The sequence below is a fragment of the Paroedura picta genome, chromosome 15, assembly GCF_049243985.1.
Source record: "Paroedura picta isolate Pp20150507F chromosome 15, Ppicta_v3.0, whole genome shotgun sequence".
Lineage (NCBI taxonomy): Eukaryota > Metazoa > Chordata > Lepidosauria > Squamata > Gekkonidae > Paroedura > Paroedura picta.
Genome location: NC_135383.1, coordinates 25,623,911 through 25,640,719, shown reverse-complemented (window position 1 = coordinate 25,640,719; position 16,809 = coordinate 25,623,911). Strand labels below are relative to the sequence as shown.

The window sequence follows — 16,809 nt, the reverse complement described above, 5'->3', positions numbered from 1 at the left end:
TCAGTCTCCAGGGCCGAGGGCTTTCCCATCACCTGCCCCTTGGTCTTTAAACTGGAGATACTGCCAGGATTGAACCTGGCGCCTTCTGACTGCCAAGCAGAGGCTCTACCTCTGAGCCGCAGCCCCTCCCCTCCCTCTTCCCCATATCCCGGGAGATTAAGAACACAAAGAATGGGCATTTCTACTTCCAAAGTTTTGCTACCTTTCCTGCTCGTATGAAGACCTGGAGCACGGAACTGAAAGAGGACACCAAAATTAAGGGCAAAAATGACACCACCACAAACAGCTCAATCCTTTTCGCTTTATTCATGCTCTGCCCTTCTCCTCCCGCTGCCCTCAGTACTTCCTGCACCTGAAAAGCTGGGACCAGTGGGCAGCCACCCACTAGGGGGCAGGACCATGAAAGGTGGATCCGCTCCTAGGGCCTCATGGCTGACGTGTCGGGACACTCCTGCTGCTATAACAGGGGAGAGAGTCTGCAGGATGCCTCAGGTAGCGGGCCTGCCAATAAGCCATGCTGGGGGAAAGAAAGGTAAATACAGCCCTGAGACAACTTTGCAGGACTTCACTCTGGTAGGCCAGAGGGAGAGGTATCCTCTTGGGTAACCAAAGGCTTCTGCAGGGTCCGCTGCATCTCACTTGTCATCTTAGGGGGTTCCTGCAGCTTCCTGAAGAGCCTTGAAACTCTTGCTAGATTCTCTTCACAGGCTCCTGGAGGAAATGTCTTCAAGGACACGTTGCTTTTTTTTTTTCCAGGCAGAAGAAACAGAAACGTCAGGGGGCTTTCCGTTTTTGGCTACATATGGAATGCAACAGAATCCCTGCAGAGGAATTGTTAAAACGAAAGACACTGGTGAGAAGCGTTCAGACGGAGAGAAGCATTTTGGCCTCCACAGGAAGGAACACAAAGAGGCGGGGGGGGGGCTCTGGAGGGGGACTCCTTACCAGCTGCAACGGACACGTTCAGCGATTCAATCCCAGGCTGCAGCTCTCTTCCCGGGAAGATGCTCACCATCCTTCGGCACAAGCTTAGAGCCTCTGGGGAGACCCCGTGGCCTTCATTCCCTGCCAAGAAACAACACCCCAAAATGCTTTGTGAAACTGGGATCCCCGAGGAAAGAGACTGGCCATGCTCCTAGGGCGGAAGAGTTCCATCACGCCACGGAAGTCCCTGGTGGGGTCTGTTGCCACCACACCCGCTGGCCCCAAAGGGATGGCAGCACCAATCCCTGGGGGAGGAGAGGCCAGTGGGCTCAAGGGAACCTGCTCAGCTGGAGGCAGCAGGGAAGGCCTTTCTCCTCTACGGCCGGGCTGCAGGCTTGCCTCTGAGCCCTGGCCAAGTCAGGATGTCAGACTAGAACAGGGGTAGTCAAACTGCGGTCCTCCAGATGTCCATGGACTACAATTCCCTTGCTGGCAGGGGCTCATGGGAATTGTAGTCCATGGACATCTGGAGGACCGCAGGTTGACTACCCCTGCACTAGCAGACCCCTCGCCCACCTAGAAGAACTGGTTTTTATAACCAACTTTTCACTTCCCAAGGCAGTCTCCAAGCGGCTTACAAACCCCTTTCCCTTCCTCTCCTCACAACAGACAGCCGGTGAGGCAGGGGCAGCTCTAACAGAACTCTGAGCGAACTGTGACTAGCCCAAGGTCGCCCAGCTGGCTGCATGTAGAAGAGTGGGGCATCAAACCCAGTGCTCCAGATTAGAAAAGCTGGGTCTTTATATCCAGATTTTCACTACCTGAAGGAGTCCCAAAGTGGTTTACAAACTCCTTTCCCCATAACAGACAGCCTGTGAGGCAGGGGCAGCTCTAACAGAACTCCTCTGAGAGGGCAGGCGGCATTGAACACGCCCTTCCTCTTCTCGTGAACAGCTCCGCCATGTGGTCCCTCGGGGGCCGAAAGAGGCCTCTCCCTCCCGACTTTCCCAAGACCAGGAGCCTCTGAAATGCGACCCGCCCACACTCTCCATCGAACGAGAAGCAGGGGGTGTGACCTGAAGCTCACGGAATCCGGACTAAAAAGCAGTTCTAGTCACGGAACTCTGTTGTTGGACCTCAGCACTATCTGGAAGCCTCCTGGTTAGCTCCTGATCCCTGGCCATCCAGAAAAGGGCTCCCTGCATGGGACGTTCACCCAGAGGGGAGGGGAGGGAGACCAGGATGGGGCACTTTGGCCCCACTTCCCAACCCACCTTTGGGAATCTGCTGCCATTCAGGCATCCTGCAAGACTCCGCTGCTGCTGGCCCCCTTGGGGAACACACTTCCCAACCTCTCGTGTGCCACAGGCTGTTCAATTTCCTTTTCTGCCTCGAGGGAGTGCTCAGAGGTGACTTAAAACCATTGTCAGGGGGAAGATCAGGGCCGGTTGGTCGGCAAAAAATTTGCCAATCAGCCTCAACTGTCCCACAATGGAAGGGATGAGGGGGCCTTCCTCGCAAAGGGGCCGAGAGAAGCACAGCTTCCTGCTGTCAGCGTCGTTCTTGCCACGGATTCCTCCGGGGCCCACGACCATGCCCCCCCCCCACACACACACACACGGGCCGTTATTCTTCCTGCTTTTGCAACAGAAAGGCTGGCGGTTCTGGCGAGATGCAATTCCTGGAGTTCAAGACTCCTTTTAATGAAAGGCGAGCATTTCAACATCTGGGCCGCTAGAGTGGAACAGAAAGCACCTAGCATGCCGGTCAGCGGTGGAACTCTGGCAGCAGTGGTCTTCCGACAGGCACTGGCTCTCCACGGCCTCCGGCAGGGAAGAGTCCTTCCGGCCACCTGCCACTTGCCATCCCTGGACTGGGGATCCCGTACAGAGCAGGGGCCCTGCCACTTCCTGGGGGACACCTGGGCAGCCCTGTAGGCAAGAGCATGCTCAGCCAGAGGGAATTAGAGCAGCTCCTCAGTGGCACAGCCTTCCTCCGGAGGTTGAAGTTTTTAAGCAGAGGCTGATAGTCCCTGGACAGAAATGCTGATTCTGTAAATTCAGGCAGATTGTGAGGGGGTGGGCAAAAGGGGTTGTGACGATGTTGGACTCTGGTGGCCTTTTCTTGCATGCCCAGGGAACTGCAGATTGCCACTGGAGGGTCGGAAGAGAATTTACTCCAGACCAGACTAACCTGGGGTTCTGGGGGGGGGGGGGGGTTCTGGGGGAGGGGGGGGGGGAGGGGGGGACCCCAATTAGGGTCACTATGGGTGGTCAGGTAGTTCTCAATTCCTGCATTATGCAGGGCGTTGGACTAGATGACCCTAGAGGTCCCCTCCAACTAACAGTATAGTGTTACTAACAGTAACTACTAACACAGGGCCTCCAAGGCAGGAGACATCCAGAGGTGCTTTTGCCACTTTGTGCCTCTGCATAGCAACCCGGGACTTCAATGGGGGGGGGGGTCATATCCAAGCACTGACCACAGCCAACCCTGCTTAGCTTCTGAGTTATGCTGAGATCAAGCTAACCTGGGGGCCCCAAGTCCCCAGCTGGCCATCAAACGAGCTCCATTTCATAGGACGCAATTGTGTCCAAACAGAGTAATTGCCACCATGACCCCCTCCCTGTCCTCCCTTCCCCAATGACGCTCTCCCTGCAAATCCACGACCTCAGATGCTGACCGTGATCCTCCAGCCCTCCTGTGGGAAATGGCCCTCCATCACAGCGCATTTTGCCCCCTGGTTCACAGACCGGGACGTCACCCACCTAGTAACAAGACAGTGGGCCTCGTCCAGTGAAAATCTAAGCAGCTCTCCACGGGAATGCCGTCCAGGACCGCGGAGTAGCTGACCGTCCCAACGATGTCCCACCCTTGTTCAGATTTTGCCTTCAAAAAGAAAGGGAAGGGGAAGACAAACAAATCAACTTCAGTCCCACACAGCCTTAATCCCACTGCAAAAGGCCGCAGCCTTGCTGGCCAGTCTCCACCCTCCCAGTGCACTTGGATCCTGTGTGCCCACACTCAGAGCGGCCTTAGGCTGCCTCTGCCCCTGCCCCTGGCCCATCACGGTTGGCGTGGTCTATTCGGGCTAGCCAGAGTCTCAGGCAGAAGTCTTTCCCATCACCTGCTCCCAGGTCCTTTTACAAACTGGAGATGCGGGGGACTGAACCAGGGACCTTCTGCGTGCCAAGCTCTTCCATTCCCCTCCTGCTCCCAACCCCACCAAATGGAGGGCACGAGGGAGGGTCAGTTGCAGCCAAGGGACTCGCTCCAGCTATTTCTGCAAGGAGCATTGATGCTGCCTTGTACGGCTCACTCCTTCGAAGGCACTTTGAGAATGAAAGGGTCATTCTGTGAAACCCTCTGTGAAAGGGTCATTCAACCCCCTAAGGGGTCCTGACCACCAGGTTGAGAACCAGTGAGCTAGATCAGGGGCAGTCAAACTGCGGACCTCCAGATGTCCATGGACTGCAATTCCCATGAGCCCCTGCCAGCGAACGCTGGCAGGGGCTCATGGGAATTGTGGTCCATGGACATCTGGAGGGCTGCAGTTTGACTACCCCTGAGCTAGATGTTCCTGACAGGAGTTCGCTGAATCTAGAGTACACTCTTGGTGAGGGTAAATACCCCAGCTGCTTTTCCGGGAAACTGCCACAGTATTAGAAGTTCACAGAATCATAGAATCATAGAGTTGGAAGGGGCCATACAGGCCATCTAGTCCAACCCCTTGCTCAACGCAGGATCAGCCCAAAGCATCCTAAAGCAATTCATATAAAGACACAGCAGAACTGGGGAAAGTACCGAGGAGGGCAAGCAAGAAGATGAGGGGGTTGGAGCCCGTTCCCTAGGAGGAAAAGTGGAAGAGTTGGGGGCTTCTCCACTTAGACAAGAGGTGACTAAAGGAGGACACGACGGAGGTTTACCGAACTGTGCATGGGATGGAGAGAGTTGAGCAAAGGAACTTTTGCGCCCTCTTCCAAAATGCTAAAACTTGCAGGCATCCTGTGAAGCTGATGGGCAGTAAGTTTCAAATGGAAAAAAAGGAGAGTGATTCAAATGTGGAATACGCTGCCCGAGGATGTGGTGATGGCCATAGGGATAAACAGCTTCAAAGGGTAATTAGAAAGTCTATCAATGGCTCCTAGCCCTGGGGGCTGAGGGGAACCTCCACATTCAGAGGCACTAAGCCCCTGCAGCCCAGAGCCAGGAGGCAACAGCAGGGGAAGGCCTTGGCCTCTCTGCCCCATTGCTGGCCCTCCAGAGGAACTGGCTGGCCCCATTGGAGACAGGAGGCTGGACTGGATGGACCCTCCCTGGTCTGACCCAGCAGGGCTCTCCTGATGTCCTTAGGAAGGCCTTGGCCTCTCTGCCCTGTTGCTCCAGAGGAACTGGCTGGCCATATTTGAGACTGGATGGACCCTCCCTGGTCTGACCCAGCAGGGCTCTTCTGGTATTCTTATGAAGGCCTTGGCCTCTCTGCCCTGTTGCTGGCCCTCCAGAGGAACCGGCTGGCTACAGTTGAGACAGGAGGCTGGACCGGATGGACCCTCCCTGGTCTGACCCAGCAGGGCTCTTCTGGTATTCTTATGAAGGCCTTGGCCTCCCTGCCCTGTGGCTGGCCCTCCAGAGGAACTGGCTGGCCCCTGTGTGAGACGGGAGGCTGGACTGGAGGGACCCTCCCTGGTCTGACCCAGCAGGGCTCTTCTGATGTTCTTATGAAGGCCTTGGCCTCTCTGCCCTGTGGCTGGCCCTCCAGAGGAACTGGCTGGCCCCATTGGAGACAGGAGGCTGGACTGGATGGACCCTCCCTGGTCTGACCCAGCAGGGCTCTTCTGATATTCTTATGAAGGCCTTGGCCTCTCTGCCCTGTTGCTGGCCCTCCAGAGGAACTGGCTGGCCACTGTGTCGCTGGACTGGGTGGGCCACTAGACTGATCCAGCAGGGCCCTCACTGGGCTTTCAGAATAATGGAAAAGTTGGGAACTGTTTATGAAACATGGGAGAGAAGGATGCACACGCATGACCTTTGTTTAATTTTTAAGTAAAGCAAATATTACAGATACAAATTGCATCCCCTGGGATCTGAGCCCAGCATGCTGTCGTTTGAGAAGTGAGGCAAGGGAAAAGCCTTTCAGTGTAACATGACCAAGGCTGCCAATAAGGCTGGGAGGGGAACGGCCATAACATTCACTAACACACAAACCACAGACTGACACCAAATGGGGGCAAACGGGTCAAACAGAGGCAGACATCAGCCACGATTAACTCACTAAACTCCAATTACAACTAATTAAAAGGGTAGGAACACAAGGGGCATAAGTCACCCAGCTGTGCTGCATCTAGAGGTGTACACTTCGGCCCGGTCCGCCCACCTGCGGCCAGAGCCACGGAGAGGAGGGGTGGCAGTGCACCAGCTGGCGGCCGCACATAGGCACACCGCCACCCCTCCTCTCCGTGGCGCTGGCCTCCTACGCACCGCTTTGGGCTTCGGTGATAACCGAGGCAGCCGAATCAAGCTGAAGCGCACAACCTTAGCCTGCAACTCAGGGAGTTGGGCATGACTGGGGTGCCCCCCAGGGTTGCCAGCTCCAGCCTGGGAATTGCCTGGAGATTTGGGCGTAGAGCCTGGGGAGGACGGAGTCTGGGGAGGGCAGGGACCCCTCCTTCCAAAAGGGCCGTTTTTCTGGCCTCTGTGGCTTGGACATCACTTCTGATCCCAGAAGATCTCTATCTGCCCTGTGGGGGCTGGCCATTCTCGTGCCCACCTGAGAAAGCAGGAGCACTCAAACAACGGCGGCTCTTAATTGCCAGTCAAGTTCATTAAAAAGCTGGCAATCCGTCAGAAAACATTACTGAATGGAAACAGCACTCTGGGTTAGATGGACCTCCGTCAGATCTGGCAAAACATCTCGCACGTCCTCACCCTTTCTGGCTTACGTTGCATGTCTTGACACAGAACGAGGAGCACCCAATTAACTACAAAATTCATTTTAGCAAAAAGTTGGGGGCCGGGGGAGGGGGGACCGCTTCCTTATGGCTTCGTTTTTTGAAAAATCTGCAGTTTCCAGGCGATAAGAATATCGAAATTTATGCGCGCCCAGTGACAGAGGTTAAACTGGCTAATGAGGTCCCAATTAAAGAGATCGCCACGACAGCCCCCATGTTCATAAATTGCACTTTATGGTAAAGAAACTGATTCCCCCCCCCCAGATGTTTCAATTAAGCCTCAATACTGTTTTACGTGCTTTTTATATCAGCTGGGAAGGGCTGCTGGCACAGATGGGCGTTCGGACACGGCTCTGCAACCAGCCAAAGGGAAAAAGGAGAAGGTTAAGTAGCAGCGGGCCGACAGATACGCTGCATGAGGGGCGTCTGAGAGGGTCAAGGGCCATCCCGCCGTCCCGCCTTGGGTTGCAAGAATCCAAATTCATCTGACACAACCCCCAACCAGTTCCATTCTTCCACCATCTCGCTGAATCCTGCCCCCCCCGCCAATCTTTTAAACCTTGCACAATGCTGCCGTCACAAGGCCATGTGCCACAAAACCCCTCTCTCCTGGAAGCGAGGAGCCATCTAAACCTGGTGGTCAAAGAGGACAGACCGAGCAAGACACAGTTTGATGCGTCGGGAGGCATTTGGTAGCCACCCCTGGCCGGTCTTCTGCAAAGGACGCTTCCTTAAGCTTCCTTAAGCTCGTCCACAGCCCTCGCAGCCCACCTTGAGTCTGGCCGTGGAGAAAGGCATGCTAAAAACCTCTTCAAGGAACAAGACCTCCTAAACCTCTTCAAGGAACAAGACCTCCTAAACCAGGGGTAGTCAAACTGCGGCCCTCCAGATGTCCATGGACTACAATTCCCAGGAGCCCCTGCCAGCAAATGCTGGCAGGGGCTTCTGGGAATTGTAGTCCATGGACATCTGGAGGGCCGCGGTTTGACTACCCCTGTCCTAAACTTTGCGACTAGGTTATTGGGACCAGGCAGACCCCAATGACTTCAGAGCACGGCAGATCATGGGGTCTACGTGGAGTAAAATGGCCAGGATTCAGTATGCGCTACATGCAGGCCGTTCCCAGCAGATAAAATGCACAGAAACAGCAGTGTTGAAATCAAACTGCCCCCCAACAACAGATGTGAAATCTGACTCCAAAACAATGAGCCACTGAAGTAATTTCCACTCAGAAAAGCAGCAAAAACTCAGAAGGAAAGATGGTGATTCAGGCTAGAAGTGGATGCAGAATTTGCTGGAGGAGGAGGAGGAGGAGGAGGATATCTAAGGTACACATAACAGGCTTTGAAGAAGAAGAAGAGTTGGTTCTTATATGCCGCTTTTCCCTACCTGAAGGAGGCTCAAAGCGGCTTACAGTCGCCTTCCCATTCCTCTCCCCACAACAGACACCCTGTGGGGTGGGTGAGGCTGAGAGAGCCCTGATATCACTGCCCGGTCAGAACAGTTTTATCAGTGCCGTGGGGAGCCCAAGGTCACCCAGCTGGTTGCATGTGGGGGAGCGCAGAATCAAACCTGGCATGCCTGATTAGAAGTCTGCACTCCTAACCACTACACCAAACTGGCTCTCAGGGCAGGACAGCACCTGACCCTGCCAAAATTAAGATATTTTCACAGACTTCAATGGTGGAGTTAAGCAGGGTCTCCCAGTCTCTGCCTTCAAACTCAACGGGGGTATTTAAAACACGTCCCCCTGGAAATTTTGTAAACTACTTGATCAATATATGGTTTTTTAAAAAATCCAAGTAAATGGATTAGAGAGGAGAATGTAGCACAGCGGTCGGCTACTTTCCCCCTCCCCCAGAGCGACACAACGCCTACCTTCCAAGACGCTGGGGGGAGGCAAGTGAAAGGGGTCCTTGAGCCCTGGGTTCTCCTTGGTCACTTGAGCTCCACGTGGCACACAAAATGGCCAGCCAAGTGGAGCCATCCACCCCAATATATTGGCCCCGGGTCCTTTGACTGGTTTTACCTGGAGGAAGCTCTGGAGACAGTCTGTGCCAAAGACATCGAAGACTTCCATGGCCCCAGAACTCGCTTTGCTGACAACGGGGGTCAGAGGGCAGCTGCAAGTCAAAAAGTCCCGGAAAACATCATTCGAGATCAGCTGAGCACCGTCCCTTGCCCACCCCCCTGCAGCGTTCCATCATCCGCTCTCCTTGCCCCCCCCACCTACAAACACACAACTCCCCCCCCTAGTTTTAAAACAGAAGACCGAAGCAAAAAAAGAGAAAGGTTTGCGTGGCAAAAGACACACGCCAATAAATAAACATTAAAAATTAATAATATATAATTATAATTTTCCAAGCAGATGAGTCTAATCACAATTGAAAGGAAAATGGAGAGTGGTATCAGCAGACGGTGAGAAAGAATATTATTTAACCAGGCAGGGATCAACCAACAAGATACAGCCCAGAATCCAGCCCAGATTTGTACTTAACCCCCACATGCCATGGGACAGTCTGAAATTTAAAATGAAATTAATAGAAGGGGAAAGAGGCATGCTTAAAATTTCCACGACACCTTTGGAGGAGGAGGAGGTCATGCTGCGAGTCCCTTATTGCAGGTTTCCAAACTGGAGAGGGTCACTGGATCTGGGGCACAACATCTGCTCCCCACAAAAAGGATTCAGGTTCAGTCCCCAGAATCTCCAGTTAAAGCAGGAGCGGGCAAACTGTGGCCCTCCAGATGTCCATGGACTACAATTCCCATGAGCCCCTGCCAGCTAATGCTAATGCTGGCAGGGGCTCCTGGGAATTGTAGTCCATGGACATCTGGAGGGCCGCAGTTTGACTACCCCTGAGTTAAAGGGACCACGTAGCAGATGACTTCTGCCTGAAAGCCTGGAGAGTGGCTGCCTGTCCGGGTAGGCATACTGCCCTGGACATGAACCTCTGCAGGCAACCGATCTGCACACTGACTCACCATGCAGGGAGGGAGAGAGGTACAGGCACTTTGGCTCCACGTGCTCACTGAGTCACCTGCACCACGGGAATACGTGGACAAAGTGGCCACTCTTGCCCCTCCCTGCAACCAGCGACCCTGCGGTCCAGATGCCGGAACGGCAGCATTGAACGACTGAGTTCTCTGTGATCTACCAAGGACTGAGGCCTAATGACACCAACAAGGCGTGTGTCCACATCAAAATGGCTGGATTCCGGGCTGGACTGTCTGTGGGCATACGCGGGGACTAGCCCCTTTCGTAGACTCATGCGCAAGGCTGTCTGATTAGAATCATAGAATAATAGTTGGAAAGGACCTCATGGGTCATCCCTGCACTATGCAGGACACGCACATCCCAATCGCTCATCCACTGTCACCTGCCACCTGACACCCCTTTGCCTTCACTGAATCAGCCTCTCTGTCAGATGGCTCTCCAGTCACTGCTTAAAAATCTCCAAAGATGGAGAACCCACTACCTCCCGAGGAAGCCTGTTCCACTGAGGAACCTCTCTGACTGTCAGGAACTTCTTCCGGATGTTTAGATGGAATTTCTTTTGCATTAATTTCATCCCATTGGTTCTGGTCCGTCCCTCTGGGGCAAGAGAGAACAACTCTGTTCCATCCTCTACATGGCAGCCTTTTAAATGCTTGAAGATGGTTATCAAATCCCCTCTCAGTCGTCTCCTCTCCAGGCTAAACAGGCCAAGCTCCCCCAACCTTTCTTCATTTGTCTTGGTCTCCAAACCCCTCACCATCTTTGTTGCCCTCCTCTGGACACGCTCCAGTTGGTCAACATCCCTCTTCAACTGGGGTGCCCCAAACTGAACACAGTCCACACCAAACCTCCGTAAGAGGATGGGATCAAAGTAAATGCTCGACTCGGAAGACATTCACAGGTTCCCTTTCGGCCAATCGGTCTCCCACAGCCGCTGCGACCTCACAAGATGGGAAAGAGCCCTGACGGATCAGACCAAAGGTCCAAGGAAGGCTGGGATAAACATGTCAGAATAAATGAAGCCTCACCTGTTCCTTCGACTCGTCACGATCCCGTCGACACCCAAGAAATGAGCCGACCGCAGAACCGCCCCCAGATTCATAGGGTCTAGTATCCCCTCCAAGGCCAGCCAGAGGAGGTGGGTCCCCTCCCTGGCAGCCCCCTCGGCCTCGTGGGAGGACACTTCTTCCCAGCCAATAGGACGAAGGGGCGTGGCCTCCAGGCACACCCCCTGGTGGACCCCCCCATTACAAAGGGCATCCAGGGCTTTCCGTGGAACCCGCTGCACAGGGATGCCTCGGACCTCTGCTTGCTGGGCAAATTCCTCCATCTCAGGCCGGGTGCTGGTGGTGCCAGACTTGAGGAAGAGCCGGAAGAAGTCCCTCCTGGACCTCGCCAGTGCCAAAGAGCAGGGTGCAACCCCAAACAAGATCTCAGAGCCTTCTGTCCTTTCAACAGGCCAAGGTTTGGGCCACATCTGTCTCCTCTCTTTGGAGAAGTCGTCGTTCCTCAGGTTCCAGAATTCCTTCTCCTTGGCGGGCGGACATCCTGCAGGCAGCTTCCACCGGAGATGGAGTGGTGTCCGACGCCGGTCATCTCTGCTGGGTTTGCCAGCTGGAAACGGCCTCTGCTTTGGCTGCGGGGCCCCCCCACTTCTGGGCCTCTCCGGAAGAGAGGCCTCATCAGGCTGGTGAGATCTTTCTTTGGGGCCAGCCCTGCTGGGCGACTCGTTCTCTAGCAAGAGCTGCTCCTCCTGTCCTGAGAAGCGGCAGAAAGTCCGGGAAGAGCAGCTGCGATGAACAGCAAGGCCCAGCCTCACAGCACTGCGGAAGCCCAACTGGAGGGACGCCATGGTGGCCTTGGGCTCTGCCTGAAGGAACAAGGAGCAGCAGCCGGTCGATTAAGACAAAGACGGATGGGGGGCCACATTGCACAATGCCTTTTGGGGGGTGGAAGGCCTGTTCTAGGGGCCACCGACTCCTGGCGTCCCTCGTGGGTTTTTCTGGCCAGCAGACATTCAGAGGCGGTTTGCCACTGCCTGCCTCTGTGCGGCATACCTCATCCCCCCGCCCCTCCCTCCTCATCACCGCCCTGCTGCAGAGGCTGGGCTGAGGGCCTGTGACTGGCCCCGGGACGTTCAGCAAGCTTTCACGGCGGAGGAGGGATTTAAACGAGGGTTGCACGCTCTGGCATTCTCCGGCCGTTTCTGCAAGCACTGACGCCCGAGGCAGCCAGTGCTGCAGCATGGAGGCTTCAGTGCTCCCCGAAGCGACAGGAGCACACAGCCCTAATTCAAACCCAGGTCTCCCCTGCTGTCAACTGGCCCTCTAATCAGTACAGAGAGCCAGCGTGGCATCGCAGTGAAGAGCGGCAGCCTCTAACCTGGAGGGCTGGGGTTGATTCCCCCCTCCTCCTCCACAGGCAGCCAGCTGGGTGACCTTGAGCTAGTCCCAGTTCTCTCAGGGTTCTCTCAGCCCCACCTCCCTCACAGGTGTCTAGCGATGCTTGGTGTCCGCCAAGGACTCAGAAGCGCAGGCTTGGCTCCCCCCTCTTCTATGTGGCCCTCACCACAACCCTATGAGATGAGGGAGGCTAAGAGAGGGTGAGTGCTCCAAGGTCGCCCAGTGAGCTTCACAGCACAAAAAGGATATGAGCCCAGATCAGCCAGGGCCTGGTCCAGCACTGGATCTAACATCACAGGCTTAACCTTCAAGGGGAAAGGTGGAAAGGGAACACATCACAAAAAGGGAACAAATTAAAGCCGAGCCAACGGTATAAAGTGGGACCTCATCAGCTCATACAGGTGGCCACCCCAATGGTCCGGATTTCCCCGACCACATCATCTTTGTTTTGGATGGATTTAGCGTCCACATAAGCAGGCCGGCAGTCCATCCAGCATCCTGTCTCACATGGTAAAGAAGAGGAGGAGTTGGAGTTTTATACCCCATTTTCTACTACCAAAAGGAGTCCTAAAGTGGTTGACAAACTCCTTTCCCTTCCTCCCCCACAACAGACACCCTGTGAGGGAGGTGGGGCTGAGAGAGCTCTGAGACAACTCCACTGCCAGGACAGCTCTAACAGAACTGGGACTAGCCCAAGGTCACCCGGCTGGCTGCTTGTAGAGAAGTGGGGAATCAAACCACCTTAGAATCTGCCGCTCTTTAACCACTGCACCACACTGCTCTTGAGGAGGAACAATTTATTATTAGGACTGGAGCAGCACAATGGGGCATGCAGGCTGGAAGAAGAGTTTGTTTTTATATCTTGCATTTCACTACCCAGAAGGAGTCCCAAAGCAGCTTCCAATCTCCTTCCCTTCCTCTCCCCACAACAGGCACCCTGTGAGGTAGGTGGGGCTGAGAGAGCTCTAACAGAGCTGCTGTGCAATAACAGTCCAAAGAGAACTGTGACTGTGAGTGGGGAATCAAACCCAGTTCTCCAGATTAAAATCTGCTGCTCTAGGATTTAAAGGATGAGTCCTCCTGAATATGGAGGTTCCCCTCAATCCCCAACTCTCACCTGGCCATTCCACCAGGCAGGGAGCCAAGACCAGAATTCCAACTGGCGGCTGATCCTCAAAGAAGCAGCCGAGCTGGGCTTCACTCCAGACCCCCTGAGGATCTCTGCCAGAGGAAAGCACTCTCAGCTAAGCCCCCGTGAAATGACAGGTGATGCGAGGAGGCTTCCTGCGTGGATTTCCTGCCTGATGCACAGCACTAAAAGGCACACAAGGGAGACCGACACCCCAAAGCAGATTGTAAACACTGCCGACAACTGCCTGCCATATTTTTCCCCAGAAGGATTGCAGGCCATGAACAATAAACTTGGGGTGGGGGTTAGGAGCGGCATAGAAGAACCAACTCTTCTTCTCCTTTGGATTTGGCTCAAACCGCCAAAGGGCCCAATTTGCACAGGGGAAGCATTGGAACCCCTGCTGGCTTTTCTCTTTCCCAAGAGACCCAGCCACCCCTCAGGCTGCTGCTCCAGCCCGAATCTTATCCCCAGGCCAGAAACCTGCAAAAATGCTGCTGCCAGGGATGCCAGCCTCCAGGCGGGGCCTGGGGATCCCCCGGAATTACAGCTCCTCTCCAGACCACAGGATAAAATGGCTGATTAGGAGGGTGGACTCTATGCTGTTATTAAGGGTGCCAACCTCCAGGTGGGACCTGGGGATCCCCCGGAATCCCAGACCACAGGGATCAGCTCTCCTGGAGAAAGCGGATGCTTGGGGGGGGGGCTCTAGGGCTCTGCCCCCCACTCAACTCCCTGCCCCCCTCGGGCTCCAGGCTCCAACCTCCAGTTCCCCAGCCTGGATCTGGCAGCCAGCCCGCTGCTCTTTGCCACCCAGAGGCGCCCAGGAAGCCTCTTCACCCCCGGGGCTCCCCAGCTCTCCCCCCCCCCGCGCCATGCGGCCAGAGACCCCAAGGGGGGCGACCTACCTGGCCAACCACGTGGGCAACGTCCCACTTCCGGCACTCCTCCGGCTGGGCGGTCCCGCGGCCATAGAGCTGGGGCGGGCCAGAGCGGCCCCCGTTGTCCTACAGCGCCCCCTGCTGTCGCCCACCGCTCGGCCCCTTCGTTCCTTTTCTCTCCCTCCGTCCTTGGCCCCCCCTAATTACGGAATTCCTGCACCTGTAGATGTTTGTTCCTCCGCGGCCGTGCGTGATCAAAGGGTCGCCCCACTTGAAAAGAATTCCGAAGTGAGCCGGGGACGGTGGCGGCAGGGGGCTCCGGCAGGTCTCCCGGGGAGGGGCGGCTGCTGCAGAGGCTCCACTGACCTGGACCTGGGGGTCCCAGGCCTTGCTTTCTTTGGGGGGGGGGGGGGTCCTATTGAAAACAAAGATTCTCCCAGCAAATAAGTCTTGCCTTTCATTCTGAATAAGGCTCTCCAAGCAAATGACATACATTGACGTTACGCACAGACTTTATTTCACACTTCCTGTATTGCCTCTGGTCCACTACATGGGGTTGCCTTTTTTGTATCACATTTGAACCATGTCACCCACTGTTGTTATTTAACCTCCAGGTGGGGCCTGGAGATCTCCCGGAATGACAGCTGATCTTGCGACAATAGAGATCCCTGCCCCTGGGAAAGGGGCTGCTTGGGAGGGTGAATTCCATAGCAACATGCCCCTCTGAAGTCCACCCCTCCTGGCGTTGGTGACCCTGCCTGTACCTATGTGATAAATCACCTGATGCCATGAGTTGGGGACCTCCTTCCCAGAGAGGTGCACCAGACCCCACACTTTGAGGCTTCAGGAGGCATTTGAAGGCAGTTTCCTAGGACTGCATCTCACTGAGAACATGAGTCAACTGAGTGGCTAAAAAGGCAAATGGGATTTTGGGCTGTATCAAACAGAGTATCGTGTCCAGATCATGGGAGGTGTGATAGTACCGCTTTACTCTGCCCTGGTTCAGCCTCACTTGGAGTCCTGTGTTCAGTTTTGGGCACCCCAGTTGAAGAAGGATGTAGGCAAACTGGAGCGTGTCCAGAGGAGGGCAACAAAGATGGTGAGGGGTTTGGAGACCAAGACAAATGAAGAAAGGTTGGGGGAGCTTGGTCTGTTTAGCCTGGAGAGGAGATGACTGAGAGGGGATCTGATAACCATCTTCAAGTATTTAAAAGGCTGCCAACAGGGGTAATCAACCTGTGGTCTTCCAGATATTCATGGACTCCAATTCCCAGGAGCCCCTGCCAGCAAATGCTACCCCTGATATAGAGGATGGAGCAGAGGGATTCAGATATTCAGATGTCCAATGCCACAGAGTCTACCCTCCAAAGCACTCACTTTCTCCAGGGAAACTGATCTCTGTAGTCTGGAGATGAGCTGTAATTCCAGGTGGTCCCCAGGCCCCACCTGGAGGCTGGCATCCCTGGCTGAGACTGTTCACAGCCTGCACAAGGATTCCTTTCTTCCCAAGCTTCCCCTTGCCCTGGCAGCCATTTCTGACCCTGGGAAAATATTTTCTCAGGCCTTGCTACGACTGCCAACCTCCTGGTGGTGCCTGAGGACCTCCCAAAGTTACAAGCCATCTCCAGATCACACAGATCATTTCTCCTGGGGAGAATTGCTGCTTTATGACAACTGAGATGTGATGAACGCTTCCTTGTTTTCTTCAGGCAAGGTACTGCACACACACAAATGAAATAATTTATTTAACAAGCATTTGTTTTTTTTTTGTATGTTACACCATGCCTTCTGTGAACATGTGACTTCTGGGGGTGTGGCAGGGAGGCGTGGCCAGCTGGCATCTCTTCCAGGGTTACTCAAAGCCTGAGGAATGTTGCAAAGGTTATTTCAAGGTCAAAAGGTTGAAAAGGGATGCTTTAGGCAGGGGTAGTCAAACTGCGGCCTTCCAGATGTCCATGGACTACAATTCCCATGAGCATTTGCTGGCAAGGGCTCGTGGGAATTGTAGTCCATGAACATCTGGAGGACCGCAGGTTGACTACCCCTGGACTACAATTCCCATGAGCATTTGCTGGCAGGGGCTCATGGGAATTGTAGTCCATGGACATCTGGAGGGCCACAGTTTGACTACCCCTGCTTTAGGCAAACCACAGTGCTGCTTTCTGCCTGCAAGGCTGTCGCAGGACTGCTTCCCACCCGGACTGCAAGGAGCCATGTCAGCCCCAGGTACAAGCCAAGAACAAAGGCGATCTCAAACTTGAAACCAGCAACAGCCGACTCTGCGTTCATTTTTAGATGTGATTTTTATCCCGGATGTTTTAAGCTGGTAGCCTTCTTGGAGGCCCTTACAAGGGCAGAAAGGCAGATCACACCTTTTGTAAATAAAATTAAGTAGCCCTGTATAAAAAACTAAAAAAGAGGTAAGAGGGGGGGAAAGATTTTTTGGGTCCCGGGGCCCCAGTACCCCAAACAGCTTTTTTCCCCCTCTTCCTCTTTTTCTGTTTTTTATACAGGGCTGGAGGAACCATGG

At 54.5% G+C, this 16,809-nt stretch overlaps 1 protein-coding gene across 2 annotated transcripts; it reads right to left on the bottom strand.

The window, feature by feature from the left end:
• Positions 1 to 281: 281 nt before the first annotated feature.
• MRM1 (mitochondrial rRNA methyltransferase 1) lies at positions 282 to 14,443 on the bottom strand. Of its 2 annotated transcripts, none has more exons than XM_077311758.1 (6): positions 14,307 to 14,443; positions 10,896 to 11,737; positions 8,902 to 8,995; positions 3,693 to 3,813; positions 946 to 1,065; positions 282 to 821 (listed from the first exon to the last, which is right to left on the bottom strand). In XM_077311758.1, exons 2-6 carry the CDS (start codon positions 11,717 to 11,719, stop codon positions 775 to 777), a joined length of 1,206 nt encoding a protein of 401 aa, XP_077167873.1. In that variant the 5' UTR covers positions 11,720 to 11,737; positions 14,307 to 14,443; the 3' UTR covers positions 282 to 774. The 2 variants fall into 2 exon arrangements, with proteins under 2 accessions (XP_077167873.1, XP_077167874.1); XM_077311759.1 differs by lacking the exon at positions 14,307 to 14,443 and adding an exon at positions 13,387 to 13,988.
• Positions 14,444 to 16,809: the final 2,366 nt, after the last annotated feature.

Bases quoted from the DNA above. Each gene is read 5' to 3' on its own strand.
- MRM1 (XM_077311758.1), bottom strand. From the start codon at position 11,719: ATGGCGTCCCTCCAGTTGGGCTTCCGCAGTGCTGTGAGGCTGGGCCTT. The intron at 3,814-8,901 runs GTAAAACCAGTC...TTCTTTTTGAAG, and splicing joins GTCTCCAGAGCTTCCTCCAG to GCAAAATCTGAACAAGGGTG. The intron at 822-945 runs GTAAGGAGTCCC...ATTCCTCTGCAG, and splicing joins GAACGTGTCCGTTGCAGCTG to GGATTCTGTTGCATTCCATA.